Source organism: Dreissena polymorpha, chromosome 1 (assembly GCF_020536995.1).
Source record: "Dreissena polymorpha isolate Duluth1 chromosome 1, UMN_Dpol_1.0, whole genome shotgun sequence".
In the NCBI taxonomy this organism is placed as follows: Eukaryota; Metazoa; Mollusca; class Bivalvia; order Myida; family Dreissenidae; genus Dreissena; species Dreissena polymorpha.
This window is the reverse complement of record NC_068355.1, coordinates 93474970-93494138: the sequence shown is the minus strand read 5'-3', so window position 1 is coordinate 93494138 and position 19169 is coordinate 93474970. Positions and strand designations below refer to the sequence as shown.

Sequence of the window (19169 nt, the reverse complement as noted above, 5' to 3'; positions counted from 1 at the left end):
TGCACTGTATATGACCCTCGCTCGGTGGAAATGGTTTTTAATACATTTGCTTACAGTGTCGTCCCAGATTAGCCTGTGCGGATTGGCCAGGAACGACATTTTCCGCTTGTATGGTATTTTATGTTAAAAGAAAGTATCTTCTTAGCAAAAATCTAGTTTATCAGGAAATTGTTGTACCTGATTAGACTGAGTGGACTGTGTGGAGGGCTAATCTGGGACGACACTTTACGCTGTAGTAAACCCCCTTTTCAAAAAGCACGGCTCAAATTTACACATAAAAATGACCAAGACACCCAAATGAAAACAAATGTTTTCACGTATAAAATAAAACGTTTTAACAAATCTAAATAGCTCTATTCCGGTCTTTTCAACATTTAAACGAAACGTATTCACATAGAGTATAAAGTCCATTTCAGTTAATTGGATTTTAAATGTGCGTACTGAGTGTTAAAATAACTATAAAATGTGGTTATACAACACAAATATATTCTTCATGTAGGTACGTTGCTATACACATACAAATACAAATATTTCAACGACATGTCAACTTATCAATGACTATTGTGCAGCAAATGTTACCACTGCATTAGAATGCATATGCCATTATAACGTATTCTTGCTTTCATAACAAACCAATTGTCATACTAAATATGCCACCGCGTACGTTCACGCGTATAAGTCAAATAAAACTTAAGAATTATTTTATTCCCATATATTTTTGAAATTCAAATTGCAGAAACAAGAATAACACGTCGCACGTTTTTGGTTCAAAATACAATATAAAGAAGTGAAACTCCAGCTGCTGGAGTAGTATTGAATTTTCATTAAAAACAATTAGTTGATCCTTTATTTAAGGCAAGTGACCGATTGCCCAAACAATACAAAACAGCACAATACAGCACAATACAAACCAACATAAACACAAAATATGAATAAAGCTGGGGTCACCGCCTTGGAACGGTCAATGCAAAGCATTGGGGGTTTAAACCGGTTATAGAGCGCTCAACCTCACACTTGGCCCAACAATATTCATAATACATTTAAGTGTAAATAAAATTTAACGTCATAGCATTGTAACTCAAATCAAACAATAATAAAAGGGAATTAAAACGCATTCAATTTAATTACAATTTAATTACTCAATGGTATTGAAGATACCAGAGCAACAGAGTTACAACTTTTTGACGAACGATAAAATGAAACTACAAACAAGTGTCAACTACATTCCTTCTTTATAGAAAAAGATTTAAAAATATAGCGTCATTAAGTTAATATTTCAGATAATCATCGCGCAAATACAGGAAGAAGCAGCAATAATGGGTGTAAAAATTCCATATTACATTGCTTGGTTGTTTATGTGACTGCTAAAAATTAAATTAATACTAGTTAAATCAAAAAAGAAACGCCTATCAGAGAGAAAATATAAATAAAATTGAACGTTATAAACCCAATGACCTATGCATGTAGCTTACAACTGGAACAGAGAAAGATTTATGACGTAATTGACAGGCGAAGACACAATGACGTGAAAAACATCAAGGGGCGGTACTGTAAAGTAATAATAAAACTATTAATGGGGGGCTACTGAAAAATTGTACTACTAATAAAAACAAGTTTAGTTGATTAAATATTAAGAATCAAATATATAAAAATAGTAATTCCATTAAAGCGACATTATTGGAATCAAACAGTATATAGGTGTTTTGACAACTGACGACAGAAATGATTTGATGTACGATTTGAGTCCAAATGTAGTTTTCATGCAGATTTGTTCATACGACACAAAGACACAATTTTGTTCAACAGTGAAAAATGCCCTAATAAAACAAGTTTAGTTGATTAAATATTAAGAATCAAATATATAAAAATAGTAATTCCATTAAAGCGACATTATTGGAATCAAACAGTATATAGGTGTTTTGACAACTGACGACATAAATGATTTGATGTACGATTTGAGTCCAAATGTAGTTTTCATGCAGATTTGTTCATACGACACAAAGACACAATTTTGTTCAACAGTGAAAAATGCCTATAATATCACTAATGATTCCAAATTTTAAGAGAAGAAAGATATAGTGAATCGAAAACCATCAAACACGTGTTTTTAAGTACATAATCATCGTATCCTTTTGATAAAAACAAGTTAATTAAATTGAAAAGTTTAATATGAACATTTGGTTTAACATATTTTAATTTGCGGACACGCTTCAAAACATCTCCGTAAAATGATGGATGGGAGATTCCATTATTTAAACGCCATTTTAAAGAAACATTATATTTTGAAATTAAATCACCATACTTAGAGTAAAACTTAGCAAATTTACTTCTTAGGTTATGATACAAAAAGCCTTGTTTTAGCAATTTTTTTGTTAATATTAAATTACGATCATTAAAATCTTTAATACATGAACATGCTCTGGCATAACGTACCAACTGCGAAATGTATATACCATAGGAAGGTCCTGTAGGGGTGTTGTCATCTACGAACGGAAAATTCACAATTTCAAAGTTAAAATCGTCCCGTTTGTCGTATAAACTAGTTTTGATCAAATTATTATTAATAGTTAAATGTAATTCTAAATACGCAGCGTCTGTATTGGATATACACGATCTATTTAAGACTAGTTCTTTTGGGTAGATTTTATGAATATATTGTTCAAATAATGGATTATCTAAATTAAGTATGTCATCAATGTACCTACTAGTAAGGTTAAAACAATTAATCAAATCTACTTGCTTAGTTTTAGATAATTCTAACATAAATTCGCTTTCATAACAATATAAAAAAAGGTCAGCTATAAGTAGACCACACAATTGTACTATGAAGTTTGATGGGCGTTTAGTTTTGATTCGTTTGTAATAATCGCATTAAGACTGATAAATATATGATCACACGTTATAATTGTCTAACTGCAATAGAATTATATAAAACGCTCGGTTTCCGGCGCCGGTGTAAACAGTAACAGTAAAAAACAAAATGTAGATTTTTTATAACAGCATATGCAATCAGTGCGATAAAAGTGTGAAAGTGTGAAAGTTGTAAATATAAGGACTTAACATCGTGGGAGAAATGTACGTATGAAATTAGCTAAAGCAAAATAAGTACTTTGATGAACTGAAAAATTTCAAACAAGATACGCCGGGTGGGGAATTTTCTTTATAAACTATGCTATTTCGAGCGGGATGAAAAGTTCAGTTATCCATCTTCCGTCACGCTCTATAGAACGCTCTATAAAACTGCACAATCGTCACGCTTGAAGAAGTAAAAGTGAACAAAATCAACAGTGCAAACCACCTCTGTATACATGTTATCTTTAGATTTCACAGTTAACTATAAGCCGCTAATTACTGTGAAACCATTATTATTTGTCAGACATTAATTTTCGTCTTTTTCGTCCTTCGACCGATGGAAGAATTCAAGATCCTAACGAACAATCATGTCCCATATTTGAAACAAATAAGACTGAATTACCGTACGCATGAGGTATTTAAATCCAGCTTAATCCACGCATATACACAGGGCTCGAAATTAACACTCGCACACTCGCACACTCGCAAAATGCGAGATAAAAAGATTGCAAGGTAATTTTTAAGCCACTAGTTTTTTTTGCAAGTAAAGAAAAAGTGAGAAAAAAAACGAGTTATATTGCTAAATGCGTTCGACTGCGTGAAATTTAAACCGTAGGTCATTTTTTTGGAAAGTCCGAATACCCATATGCGGAAGCGCGCACCTTGTTTGTAGACTGGTATAATAATAGTACAATAAGTACATATACCCTGATGATATTGATACAAAGAACATGAAACAGTCGACTAATCACACTCAAGTTAAATCCGGTTTTGACACAAAGGGGTGTACATTATACAGTGTACTGACAACTGACATTTCCTGTAAAACGCGAATACAATAAGGCTGTATCGAATGCGTCGACTTCGTTTAGGTATAATAGTGTTGATTAGCGCTAATTGTTAACAACTTTATTACCCATTTTGTTTTACAGGGGTATTGCAGATTATACAGCCAACACGCGGCGAATCCGGATTAAAGACAATACCATTAAACGCAATTAAAATATGACGATGTGTGATCAACACCTGACTGAAATATATTCTGCGCTTTTATTACAAATTAATAATGTATATATTGATTTGTGTTTGGTTGTCCGTGATTGTAATGGAAAAAGACAAATTGGCAATTGGCTTCGTTGTTTAAATCACTCGTTAACGGTTATTCAGTCCCACTTATCCGCTAATCATAACAAAGAACGTGTCAATGACATAAAATAATAAGGGACAGTTACTATCACCTGAAATAACAGACTTGTTAATTGGCATATGCCAAACAAGGCCCACCTCCTGCAAGTGACTACCAAGTGTCACCCCTCTTTCCCCAGCACGATTTTTTCGCAACCGCGTATTACATGTATTACAAACATTACAAACAAATCGGACGCTTTTTTTTCAAAACCAGAAATAGACGAATTTAAGTGCTGACGCAATAGTCATTTTTTTTAAAAGGACGAAATTTTGTGCTGACGAAAATAAATGGTTTCACAGTCACGGCCGTTAATCACGCGCGCCACCTCTTTTTTGCGATGCATTAATAAATGAGCCAATGCAACTTCCGAGGTGGCGCTCAGGCCCGGAATTTTTGAAATTTCATGGACAACTTTACAGGGTGATTAGGTTTAATATGTTTGTACAACATATTTCGCAGTATTTTTAAAATCGGGCAATGTAGTGCGATTCAGCGAAGATTGAGTCGTCTAAAAATGTTCAGACACGTGCATTCTCAACCCATTTAAAAACGTGAGAACCTTTATAAGCTGTGGCATGGTGGAGTTTAAAAAGCATTCCGATGTGTTTTTCATGTGTGACGAGGAAATATCCACCCAATTAAATCGCCATCGGCATCAAACGATTGCGTACAACATACATTAGATGCTGCATCCACAAAAATATTGGCTTCTTGCCGACGTAGTAGATAATTTTGCAGTTTTCCAAAAGAGATGGAGCCAATGCTTAGGAGGTGGCGCTAATGATAGGAGGTGGCGCCAATGCAGGATGTTATCAATTAACAGTCGTATCGCAATGACATTATCACATGACGTAGATTTGATGGATAATGATATTTGTTATATTAAGTTTATTTTTCAACGTACATACGAAGGCCCAAATCTTTACAGAACATAAACACAATATGTAATAAATATAATGTAGTTTTTTCAATATAATAGTGATCAACTCAATTAAGAAGTCACCAACATGAATGAAACATATTGTACGGTGTATACCAATAATTTGTAATACTCAATCAAACCAATAACTTAAAGTTCAATATTATCAAAATAATTCATCGACATCAATATTTGTTTAGAGTATGATGAAAGTTCACGAAATAAGAATAAGATAACACTTCTTCTTGAAACTATGATTTGTGGCCGTTAATCCAAATGCTTAATTTACTAAAAGACCAAGGCCAACAAATCTTAATTAGGCTCAGTTATGTTGTTTTTCCCAACTATTAACTCCAAAAAAAATGAAGATAGCTCGGTCTTTTTCCGTTAACATATTTGTATAAATTATGTTAAATGTTGTTATCTTACAAAGACGATCGTTTAAATCCATCAATACATCATTAGAAAACTACTTTTTCTAATTAAAACGCACGCGACTCAAATGTGCTGAAGTAGTCAACTTACAAAAATAATGTAAGTTCTGTAAGCGTAATAGAAACCAAAAGACCTATAGATCTATAGGTCTTTGAGAAACCATAGCATAAAATATTTCACTTCAAATTAGCTATAAATGTGCATTGGCGCCACCTCCTAATCTGAGCGCCACCTCCTTGGCATTGGCTCCATCTCTTTTTGAAAAATATAAATGTATCTATTAGATCGGCTAGAAGCCGACGTTTTTGTGCACGCACTAACTTGTACAGGTTCAAAGCAATCGTTTTATGTAATAAGCGATTTAATTGGCATGGAATTTGCTCGTCACACAGGCAAAAGACATCGATTTGCATTTACGAATTCTACCATGCCACAACTTATAATGGTCCTCACGTTTCCAAATGGGTTGTGATTGAATGTTTCTGTACATTTTAGATGAATTTATAATCGCTGAATCGCACTACATTGGCCGATTTGTTAAAATACTGCGAAATCATATTAAACCTAATCACCCTGTAAAGTTGTCTATTAAATTTCAAAACATCCGGGCCTGAGCGCCACCTCGGAAGTTGCATTGGCTCATTTATTAATGCATCTCAAAAAAGAGGTGGCGCGCGTGATTAACGGCCGTGACAGTATACCCTCATTATTTGTGTACCAAATGAAGACGCTCACATCAGATAAAATAAATAAGGGTAAGCGGACACTTTCATCAACCGCGAGTGAAACATCCACAAACACTAGCTTATTAGACACGTCAGTGTTTGAAATAAACGAACCAACAAAAAGTATCAATCAATCCAAAAATACGTTGAAAAAATTAAAACCAGACCAAAAGAAACAGAAAACCATGACAACATTTATCACCAGTTCGCAAAACGAAACTCAAGAACCAGCGGAATTGTCTATTGAAAAACGCCTCGACGAAATTAGCCAAAAATTATCTAACGTATTAACAAAAGACGATTCCTTATTTATAAAAGAAATAATAAGAGAAACTGTGGAACAATTGAAAGATAAACTCCTGGGCAACGTAATCCACCGAATAGAAATCCTTGAGAGTGATTGCTTTGAACAGACACGCGAAATAGAGTTACTGAAAAAAGAAAGTTCAATCAAAAGCAAGCTTATCGAGGACCTTAAGTCACAAAACGCAATCTTAGAACATAAGAAATCTGATGAGTTAATAAGCCATGACGAGTTTGCCAATAATACAGAACAGTAAAGCCGACGGAATAACGTCAGAATAACCGGTATCCCAGACGACCAGGACCGTCAGTCCTCGGTGTCGGTCACAGACAAAATCTTAACCCTTGTGAACAAGCACCTAGGAACCGCGATTAATTCGAATGACATTGACATAGCCCACAGGCTAGGAAAGTTTAAACCAAACAACAATCGGCCAGTGATAGTTAGGTTCGTGAGAAGCCAAACAAAGATCGAAATTATGAGCAAAGCGAAATTATTCAAAGGATCGGGCATTTTTGTAAACGAGAACCTCACGAAACTAAATGCAGAGGTTCTGGCATCTTTGCGCTGAAAACAACCCAGTGCCGTCGAAAGATCGTGGTCCTTTGAAGGGAAGTTATACGCTGTGTTCAAAGGGAACCAACAACCAACGCAAATTAAACACTCGGAATACAATCGCTGGCTAGAAAAGCCGTGGCCAAAAAAATCTTGATCCGAAAGTTTAGAAAACCCAGCTAGTACAAGAAGCAGAGTGCCCGCACACAAATAATAAAATAAATTAACTTTAGAAACTGTGTGTGGAAGGTCAAGCAACAATTACACCCATGTACCATCTTTATTATTGTATTTTTATATCGCAATGGTATTTTTAATGACCATCGTCATGCGAAAATGGGTCTTATTCCACATGCGCTCATCTTATATATAACTCCCCTGCTCCCGTTCTCCTTACTGTATTTTTGCCATAATTCAAAGCGGTCTTTAATATATTTTACTTAAGCTAAATGAAAGTACTTTGAATAAAGTAATATAAAATGTCCTGCATCTTGGCCACAAGTATGGTGATTTAGCACGCTACGCACCTGCACTATCGTTTTTTTTTTAGACATAGTTGTGTCCCTTGTTTAAATGCAGATCATGATTTTGCAATGTAAACACGGGGTGTTTTATAATGATGTATTTAAAACAGTTTTTTTTAAGCAAAAATGTTTTCCAGTAAAAAGGTTTGTTTTCAATATATTGCTTGCTTTGAATTTTTATGCTGAAATAATATAAATATACAGGTAATGAATCTCAGTCTGTTATTGGAAAAAAAAATGCTAGAATAAAAACATACCCTAAAGAATGTATGCCTTTTTAACTCTTGTATAAATCGCTTCTCATATATATATATCTTACCTCTTTGTCCATTACGTTCATTGTATGCTTGAATACGTGTATGCTTGATTCCTCTTTTGCCTTTTAGCAGGAAGAATTTTTGCTTACATGACACTAGTATTTACACACTATAAATAAGTGTGTGTGTGTTGTTGTTTTTTAAAATCCTACTTCATAGCTTTCTGTTCATGTCTAGGCCTGTGTTAATTTATGTTCTTAAATATGTACATTGACCAAGCAATCTCTTTGTGCATTTGTGCAATTAGAATCAGTACTGTTTTTTCCTAGATGCAGGCAAATGTAGACTTCCTCTCCTGAATGATTTGTTTTCCTCATTTATGCAAATGTGTTCTGTGTTTAGTTGTGTTAAATATTTAGAAGTATTTCTCCGTATCTGGTAATTGTCAATATAAAAGTAAAATTATCACTCAGTGTTACCACTAAGTAAATATTAAACTCATTTAGATACCTTCAGTGCCAATGATTCCATCTAATACATGCATATTTTATATAGTTTATGTGTAATTAAATTGAGTACTGAATATATTGAAAATGGTGAACCTATTAGCATTTGTGTTTTATTCACTTAACACTCTTCAGGTTAACTGCCTACACTATAATTTGAAACTATTGCTTCATTTTCGATTTTATATGAAGCTTTTGTATAAGTTGGGTGAATGTTCAGGTGCTTAATAAAGTTACACTGCCTGATTTAATTCAATTCAATGGCTTCAATAGTAGTCTTTATTATAGAATGTAGTAGATAATATACGCAATTACTAGATAATGCAAGATGCTTTACACATTTTACAAGTTTATAAGAAATAGTAACATATTTATAAGTTTTAGCCTTCCCTGGTACTTTTCATTATTATCATAATGAAAATACAAATAAAAACTAAAAAACGTGCTCACATAATTAAACTCATTAAAAAAGTAACATATACTGTAGCACGTTTTCTTCCTTTTGTTTATATGTCTATTTTTTTACTTTGTTGCGTCAGTACCTTATATTGGATTGTGTTCTTTTGTTATGTCTACTCGTTGTTTGTATGCCACATAACAATACTGTTTAAAACATTCCTATAAATTAGCACGTGTACCATTACAACTAAAATATAATGTGCCTTATGTTTGTTAAGGCTTTTATCAAATGAAGCACTGTATTATGTATAGTACTTCAAATGATATGCATATCACTTTTGTGTATTTAAGTACGTTTATCTGATAATATAAACGTGTTAGAATTTTTATCAAATGTAACACTGTATTATTTATAGTACTTCAAATGATATGCGTATCACTTTTGTGTTTTATTCACTTAACACTCTTCAGGTTAACTGCCTACACTATAATTAGAAACTATTTGTTCATTTGTGATTTTATATGAAGCTTTTGTATGTGTTAGGTGAATTTTCAGGTGCTTAATAAATTTACACTGCCTGATTTAATTCAATTCAATGGCTTCAATAGTAGTCTTTATTCTAGAATGTAGATAATACACGCAATTACTACTTTGTTGCTTCAGTACCTTATATTGGATTGTGTTCTATTGTTATGTCTACCCGTGGTTTGTATGCCACATAACAATACTGTTTAAAACATTCCTATAAATTAGCAGGTGTACCATTACAACTAAAATATAATGTGCCTTATGTTTGTTAGGGCTTTTATCAAATGAAGCACTGTATTATGTATAGTACTTCAAATGATAAGCGTATCACTTTTGTGTATTTTAGTACGTTTATCTGATAATATAAACGTGTTCGAGTTTTTATCAAATTTAACACTGTATTATTTATAGTACTTCAAATGATATGCGTATCACTTTTGTGTATTTTCGTACGTTTAAATAATAATATAAACGTGTAGTCGGCGTTTACGATCGAAATTAAGATATGTAGTATCATTATTACATGTATAGAATTTTTAATAGTTTATGTCATTAGCTCTTCTATGTTAATTGTTATGAACACATAAAAGGAAAATAATTTCTCATAAGAACTCTCAGTGTTATACATTTAGATCTTTAAAATCAAATCAATTAACTGCATTAAACACTTGTATACATCTTTATTAATAAAATAATACGAAAATAATTTTTTTCTTTTTATACAATTTCGCAAAATAAATCTTAAATCAACATGTTTCTGATTTGCATATGTTTGTTAATACTTGGAATATTTAGCCAAGCCAGTTGATTATTGTTTTTTTTTTCTCTCATTTTTGTGATTATTTCTTTTTTTACTTTGTCATTACTATAGAATACTCATCTTTTTGTATTCCTCCTTTTTGTTTTCTATTTGTGTTTGTATATATAAATATATTATGTCTTATAAAAGAAAGCAAGTGGACATATTTAAAATAGAAACTAACTGGACAATCACACACAAACTATCATTTTTATCACCCATCACCTCTTTAAATGATTAAATTATGCACTTTGAATGTAAAAGGGCTAAACAATAAAGACAAACGTATAAAAATCTTCAAATAATTAGATGAAAAAAAAAGTATATGCCTATTACAAGAAAGTCACTTGACAAATACTTTAACACAAACCTTAAAAGATGAATGGGTTGGAGACATCTCAGTGGACAACACACTAATAAACAAGGCATTGCCTTTCTGATTAAAAACAATATAGGGATCACAGTCGAGAACTTTAACGAAATAATAATTGGCAGACTAGCAAGTATAGATATCAAAATACATGACACACAATTAACGTTAATCAACGTCTACGGTCCGAACATAGATGATTCCACATTTTACGAAACATTACAATCCTTTATAATTCATAACCAAGATAAAAATATTATAATCGGTGGTGATTTCTGTCCTGAACCCATTATTAGATAAAAAGCAGGAAAACCTTTATACTCATCCTAAAAATAGAAACATTTTGAATAACATAATTGAAAACTACAATATGATAGATATCTAGCGTACAGTATACCCAAACGAAAGTAAATTTACCTGGCACTCAAACACAAAACCAACAATATTTTGTAGATTAGACTATTTTTTAATATCTGAATCTCTTTGCAACATTATTGACACATGTAACATAAAACCAGGATTTATGACTGACCACTCTCTAGATGAACTTAAACTGCACAATATACAACCTGAAAGAGGCCCAGAATATTTTAAAATATACAATAGCATCTTATTGGATACACAATATCAAACACAAATAAAACAGGAAATATTAAATACAGTTCAAAATAATAAAGATGCAAACCCAAACACCTTATGGGAAGTAATTAAAGGAAATACTATATACACTATTCACTAGAACCTGATGAAGATATCAAACAGTCCCTATTTGCTGACGATGCAACTTTTTTTTATAAACGACAATTACGATTCCTTCCATAACCTAATAGAGTCACTAACTCTTTACGGATTGACATCGGGTCTTAAACTAAACAGAAGTAAATGTACTGTGTTACGAGTAGGTAAATTAAAACAAAGTAATGTCCTATATAAAAAAGAAATGCAATTTAATTGGACATCCGATGAAGCCACAACGTTAGGAATTACTTTCACAAATAATGAAAATGATACAGTTCTTAAAAACATACTACCTAAATTACAGAATTTTAAAAACTTCTTAAAACCATGGCATCACCGTAAACTTACACTAATCGGAAAACACACAGTATTGAAAACGTTTGCACTTCCTAAATTAATTTATGTATTAACAGTTCCCCCAAATCTGTAGAAAAGGGAGGTATCCAATTAACGAACATTGACTCATTCTTGAATGCAATCAAATGCAGCTGGGTTAAAAGATACCTAGATAATACCAATACGAGTAAATGGGAATTATTCTACCAGAAAATCCTAAAAAAATATGGTGACTCCTTACTCATTGAATGTAACATCAGCAATACTATCTTACATGAAATTGCAAACGAAAACATATTTCTGTCTGATGTTCTATCAGCATGGAGTGATGTCACTCATAACCTAGAAAACCAAACCAGCAGTAAAACTATTTTATGGAACAATAAAGACATAACTTCAAACAATAAGACGTTTTTCTATAAAGATTGGTTTGAACGAAGCATTAAATATGTCGACCAATTATATGACTATAGAATTAAGGATTTCTACTCTTTTGATAATATATGCTACATACATGGAATACCTTCAAATAATTTTCTGAAGTACTACACACTAATCAAAAGCATACCCATACATATTAAATCTGAAATCAATACAAATAATACACCATGTACTCAAACAACATTTGTAGAAAACATACTTGGAAGAAAAAACAAAACAAATAAAATATTTTACAAACTACAAATTAAAAACCCTACGGAAAACTCCAAAATCCAAAATAAATGGCAAGTCCTTTTTGGAGAAAATGAACTTAATTGGAAACACATATTTACCATGCCATATAAAGCAACTATTGAATGCACACTGAGAAATTTTCAATATAAATACATCCATAGAATTATAGCTACAAATAAATATCTCTTTAAATGCAAATTATCTAACTCAAATCTGTGTGACTTCTGCAGTGAAAACATTGAAACTATAGAACATCTTTTTTGGGAGTGCAAACACATCCAGCCTATCTGGAATCAATTAACATCTTTTCTTGAACAACAGCAACTAAACGTTAAACTATCTTTCTTAAATGTAAGTTTCGGAATTAACTCATTGAAATCAATAGACGGTAATAATATTGTGAATTTTATGGTTATATTGATGAAATATTTCATCTTAAACATGAAGTACAAAAAACAAGTACCAAATTTTAATTGTTTTGTCCATAGTCTTAAACTAAAAATCCAGATTGAGAAAGAAATAGCCCTCAGTAATGACACATTACAAATCTTTGAACAAAAATGGAATCGGATTAAATTCTCATAATGTTTTGTCCACTTATATACATTTCACTTTTTTTTATCTTTCTAAAAAAGTTTTTGTTTATATTTTTTTCAATCAGACAAGATCATTGTGAATTTACAACAAAACACACAAATCCAGTATGCTTTCTTCCGACTTAATACAACTCATCATTTTTCAAAACTATTCCTCTGTTGTTCTTTTCTTTTCTCTCAAAAAAAAAAATATATATATAATAGCATATCTTGTATTACATGTCTGAACTTTATTGCTTTATACAATCACTGTGTTGTATGATCATATACATGTTTACATTATATGTATGATATTGAATAAAAAAAAAAAAAAAGTCAAAAAAGGGCCATAATTCCGTAAAAATGACATCCAGAGTTATGCAACTTGTCCTTTTTCTGTACCCTTATAATAGTTTGCGAGTGTTCCAAGTATGAAAGCAATATCTATGATATTTTAGGGGTAAAGTGGACCAAAACACAAAACTTAACCAAATTTTCAATTTTCTAAGTATTAAGGGCCCATAATTCCGTTCAAATGCCAGTCAGAGTTACATAACTTTGCCTGCACAGTCCCCTTATGATAGTTAATAAGTGTTGCAAGTATGAAAGCAATAGCTTTGATACTGTAGGAATAAAGTGGACCTAAACACAAAACTTAACCAAATTTTCAATTTTCTAAGTATAAAAAGGGCACATAATTCTGTCAAAATGCCAGTCAGAGTTACATTACTTTGCCTGCACAGTCCCCTTATGATAGTAAGTGTTGCAAGTATGAAAGCAATAGCTTTGATACTTAAGGAATAAAATGGACCTAAACACAAAACTTAACCTAAAAAAGTATAAAAAGGGCACATAATTCTGCCAAAATGCACGCCATAGTTATCTAACTTTGCCTGCCCAGTCCCCTCATGATAGTAAGTAAGTGTATTAAGTTTGAATGCAATAGCATTGATACTTTCTGAAAAAAGTGGACCTAAACGCAAAACTTAACCAAAATTTTCATTTTTCTATGATTAAAAAGGGCACATAATTCAGTCAAAATGCACGCCAGAGTTATCTAACTTTGCCTGCCCAGTCCCCTCATGATAGTAAGTAAGTGTACCAAGTTTGAATGCAATAGCATTGATACTTTCTGCGAAAAGTGGACCTAAACGCAAAACTTAACCGGACGCCGACGCCAACGCCGACGCCGATGCCAAGGTGATGACAATAGCTCATAATTTTTTTTTCAAAAAATAGATGAGCTAAAAAGTCCTGGAACCGAACCCTGACGGACAGTGAAATAGAAATGTTTCAGCTAAGAACATACTTGTATATCATTTTTGTATGTAAACATGTATACTATGACTAGTAAAATGTTTAGTTTTTTAAACATATGTCGCACTTTGATTCTTTTATATATTGAAAGACTTGTAGACGTTGCATATTAGATTGGATGCCTGTGCAATTCAGTAAGGGTTAAGTGCACTCTTCAAATTGACAATTATTATGATTAAAATATACCCACCAATTGTAATCCGCTAAAGGCGGATTTGTATAATTTAGATACAATGGTGGAATTGAACTCGTAAAAATGACAAAACGATACTGTATAATGATAACAAGAGGCAATTAAGAATAAAGATACGAATAGGATTGTTATATAACATACTTTTTGATAGCATATCGTATGCCTTTACATTTGTTTTTGTTATGTTAAATTGAACAAGCAAATTTATTGATTTGATATCCTTTGCAAACACATTGTGTTAATGTGTGGGTTCACTTTCAAAGCTTGCAACGCGCAACTCTGTAAATAACTACTTATAAAATCATGAATTGATACGCTTTAATAACGGTGTAATGAAACCTATTAAAACAATTCTATAATAAAGTACCGCATGAAACAATCTAACATTAAGAAGATATTATAAAGTAAAAAAGGATGCTATTAATAGGTGGTGATTTGAAACGATTGTGTGTATGCACAATTATTGTGCCTCATTGAGCTATCTGTGTTTTAAGCCATCAAGTTTGTTTTTATCTACCTCACACACATTTATAAAAACAAATATTTGAGGAAGAAAAGGTGACAAATCTGATATTAAAAGGCAGTGTGCAATCAAATTTGTATAACCTTGACCTTAACTATAGGATCTTGCATGTGACACACTGCCTGATAATGGGGAAAATCACATGATGTATTGTAAACACAATCAAGCATATTTATTTTAATTTGAAACATCTGACTTCAGTTCGGGCCTTGATCTTTACCTCATACACCTCAGTCTTACCTGTGGCACACAACAATATAATTAAGAACAATCATTTAAAAATATTACAGAATCCCTTAATGCATAGTAAAGTTATGGCTAAATTATGAAATAATGTGTTACATTTGGATCTTTGATCCCAATGTTTGACATTTTCCTTGCCTGTATGTTTATTGGTCTTGCATATGACTCGTAGGTTGAATGGCTTTGGTTCATATATTATCAGAGGTACAGCTCAATATAAAAAAATTACGAATGCTCAATTTAAAAAAAGCTCTGTTATTGACAAATGGTTTGCATCGCAATAAGACGTGCATCACCCATTTAGACATGTATACACTCAAATCAAGTTTCAATGAAATTGTCCTAAGCTTTTCCAAGATGTGGCTTCAGAAACAAAATTGAACTTATGTTCAAGTCAACAAGGGCCATAACTCTGTTATTTGCAAATTGTTTGTGACGGATTGTGACGAACATAATTCTCTTATCTATATATACACTGATATAAAGTTTCAATGTCATCGGCTAAAGCAGTTTCAAAATATGGTTCCGTCCGTTCGCAAAACTGCTCCGGACGGAAGAAGGAAAACACGGAAAACGCCCAAACACTGTTGCTTAGCGGTGATAAAAAATATCGTTTTATATCGTTTATCTAGCATACACATGTGCTTGATTTACCTATGAGTATATTACAAAACTAGGTCAATCTTTTGCGCCTTATGCTGTCAGACACATGTTGACACTTTTATATTATCTCCATAATTATACTTATAGAGCCTTATATCACTGCACCTAATAATAATAAATGTATTTTCTGATCCGAATATGTCATGTGCATTTTGTCTTGTAGCGTGATATTATAATGAAAACATTTATAATCATGGTCAAATGGTACCTTTGACAAGCAAACGTTACCTTTGTTGATAGTTTGAAGCGCTGTTATTGAAACTGTTTTCAACCATATTAGTTAAATGCGGGATCTCAGAATTATCTGAAAAAGTACAAGTAAAAATATAAGATGCAAATATTGCATAACGTGATAATACATGTTCTCCACATTATAACTCATATAACAAAAACGACATGTGTGAACAACAAGCTTTATACACAAATCATCTGATTGATCAATTTAATTTTGTGCAGCAATTCGAAAAAAAGCAGATACAATAATGCAGTATACAGAAAGTGTTTGGTATCAGAAAAAAACATGATAACATAGAAACTAATGTTGAACATATGTGCATTCCATTATGCGGTGATTCGAATTAGTTAACGGAGACAAAACACAAACGAAACTTGCTTATTTCGGAAGAAAACAATGTGTTTACTTCTACTATGGAGATTAAATTTCAAAATACACCATATATGTAATCGACGATGTGTGGGGTGTTCTAAACATTTATAAACACAAATATACTATTAGTTTGTGACAATCAATACGTTAATTGATATTAAAATATCCTTAACCTTTAAGATTTTTACAATGCTTGTTTAGCAATCTAACTCGTTATTTAATTCTCAACTAAAAGAAAACAAAAGTGGTCGCTAAGTGATTTCGAAACATGACTCATAACAGACTACGATGTTCTACACTTTTTTACAATTAATTCGTATACCTACTGGTATAACCAATACAATTGTAAACGTGAACATCTAAGATAGTCAAATCAAGGACCAATATCCCGGCAATTAGATTGTCTAAAAAGGCAAACACAGTTCATGAACTAAACTATGTTCTTTAAACATCAATTTTGAAAAGCTGTGGTGCATACATTTCTATAGAATTTAAATTCGTTACGTTTCTTAGTGTGAGATAATTATAAAGACATAATACTCGTTTGCAATATCAATGATATAATAGTCAACAAATACAGTCCATAAAGGATTGCTGAATAGTATGATAATAAAAAAAAAGATAAAACAAGAGCTGTCACCATAGGATGACTTATGCACCCTATAAACGCTTGATAGAAGTTATGAGCTTTTTTAGAAACCTAAACGCAGATTTCGAAACCTAAACGCGGACCCTATGTTCAAGGTCAAGGTCACAGGGGTCAAAATTTGTGTGCGTATTTTAAGGCAATGTCCATATACACTTGCATACCAAATATGAAGGTTATATCTCAAGGACATAGAAGTTATGAGCATTTTTCGAAACCTAAACGCAGATTTCGAAACCTAAACGCTGACCCTAACTTCAAGGTCAAGGTCACAGGAGTAAAAACTTTTTGTGCGTATGGAAAGGCCTTGTCCACATACACATGCATACCGAATATGAAGGTTATATCTCAAGGGACATAGAAGTTATGAACATTTTTCGAAACCTAAACGCAGATTTCGAAACCTAAACGCGGACCCTTAGTTCAAGGTCAAGGTCACAGGGGTAAATTTTTGTGTGCGTATGGAAAGGCCTTGTCCATATACACATGCATACCAAATATGAAGGTTATATCTCAAGAGACATAGAAGGTATAAGCATTTTTCGAAACCTAAACGCAGATTTCGAAACCTAAACGCGGACCCTTAGATCAAGGTCAAGGTCATAGGGGTAAACATTTTTGTGCGTATGGAAAGGGCTTGTGCATATACACATGCATACCAAGCATGAAGGTTATATCTCAAGGGACATGGAAGTTATGAGCATTTTTCGAAACCTAAACGCAAAGTGTGACGGAAAGACAGACGACAGACAGACGGACAAACAGACGGACAGACAGACGGACAGACAGACGGACAGTCCGATCACTTTATGCCCCCTTTTCTTCGAAGTAGCAGTAGAAGTAGTAGTAGAAGTAGTAGTAGTATAAGTAGAAGAAGTAGTAGTAGTACTACTAATAGTAGTTGTAGAAATAGTAGAAGTAGTAGTAGAAGTAGTAGTAGTAGGTGTAGTAGTAGTAATAGTAGTAGTAGAAGTAGTAATAGAAGTAGTAGTAGTAGTAGTAGTAGTAGTAGTAGTAGTAGTAGTAGTAATTGTAGTAGTAGTAGAAATGTTAGAAGTAGTAGTAGAAGTAGTAGTAGTAGTAGTAGTAGAAGTAGTAGTAGTAGTAGTAGTAGTAGAAGTAGTAGAAGTAGTAGTAGTAGTAGTAGTAGTAGTAGTAGTAGTAGTAGTAGTAGTAGTAGTAGTAGTAGTAGTAGAAGTAGTAGTAGTAGTTGTTGTTGTAGTAGTAGTAGAATTAGAAGTAGTAGTAGTAGCAGTAGTAGAAGAAGTAGAATAACTAGAAGAAGTAGAAGTAGTAGTAGTAGTAGTAGTAGTAGTAGTAGTGGTAATGGAAGTGGTAGTGGAAGTGGTAGTAGTAGTAGAAGTAGTAGAAGTAGTAGCGTGGTAGTAATACCAGTAATTGTAGTAGTGGTAGTTGTAAAGCTAGTAGCTGTATTAAATGTCTTATCACCATCTGCCGCATATATATTAGGATTCAACTTTACTGTGTGAACTGCAGTTAGACACTTCAAACGACTGCAATAACCCCTTTTTTGATTTTGGGTTAAGTCAAAAAAGATCAAACTAGGCTTCCAAATGCAATTTATTGTAAGCTGCTTGATTACGATTGTCAGATAGTTGAAATAAAGTAACATGACATGAGTAATAATGAACAAACAGGTAAATAAATTTTTCATTATCATTCAAAACAACGCAATGAACGAAACTAAAATTAAAAAGTATGATTTGCTTATTGTATTTCTTTTATATAATTTAAGTTATATACTGAATCATAATTCATTAAGCGAATCGATTAATTCATTCAAACTATATTCAATTAATAATTATAAAAATTTATTTCAACAAATAAATAAATACATACCAAATGATGAAAAAAAAATGTATTCATTTACTTACTTTTTATAAATAAATAAATATAATAATAAATAAGATTTTGTTTTGTTTCATTTTATTATTTCAACAAATCAATTTATACAAACCACCTAATAAAAAGATAATGTATTTGTTTGCTTTGATTAAAATAATAAAAATATATGATACTCAACTATTTATTAACTTAAAACTTATCGTT

At 32.2% G+C, this 19169-nt stretch overlaps 2 protein-coding genes across 2 annotated transcripts in view; both read right to left on the bottom strand.

Moving 5' to 3' along the window:
- Positions 1 to 19169, bottom strand: part of LOC127841054 (intraflagellar transport protein 22 homolog) — a 219312-nt gene that overhangs the window by 62715 nt on the left and 137428 nt on the right. The gene's annotated exons all lie outside the window — the stretch shown is intronic.
- LOC127837313 (uncharacterized) overlaps positions 16071 to 19169 on the bottom strand; it is a 79151-nt gene continuing 76052 nt past the window's right edge. Inside the window, exon 16 of the mRNA XM_052364303.1 lies at positions 16071 to 16150. Coding sequence (XP_052220263.1) covers positions 16071 to 16150 — 80 coding nt within the window. The remainder of the gene's footprint in view (positions 16151 to 19169) is intronic.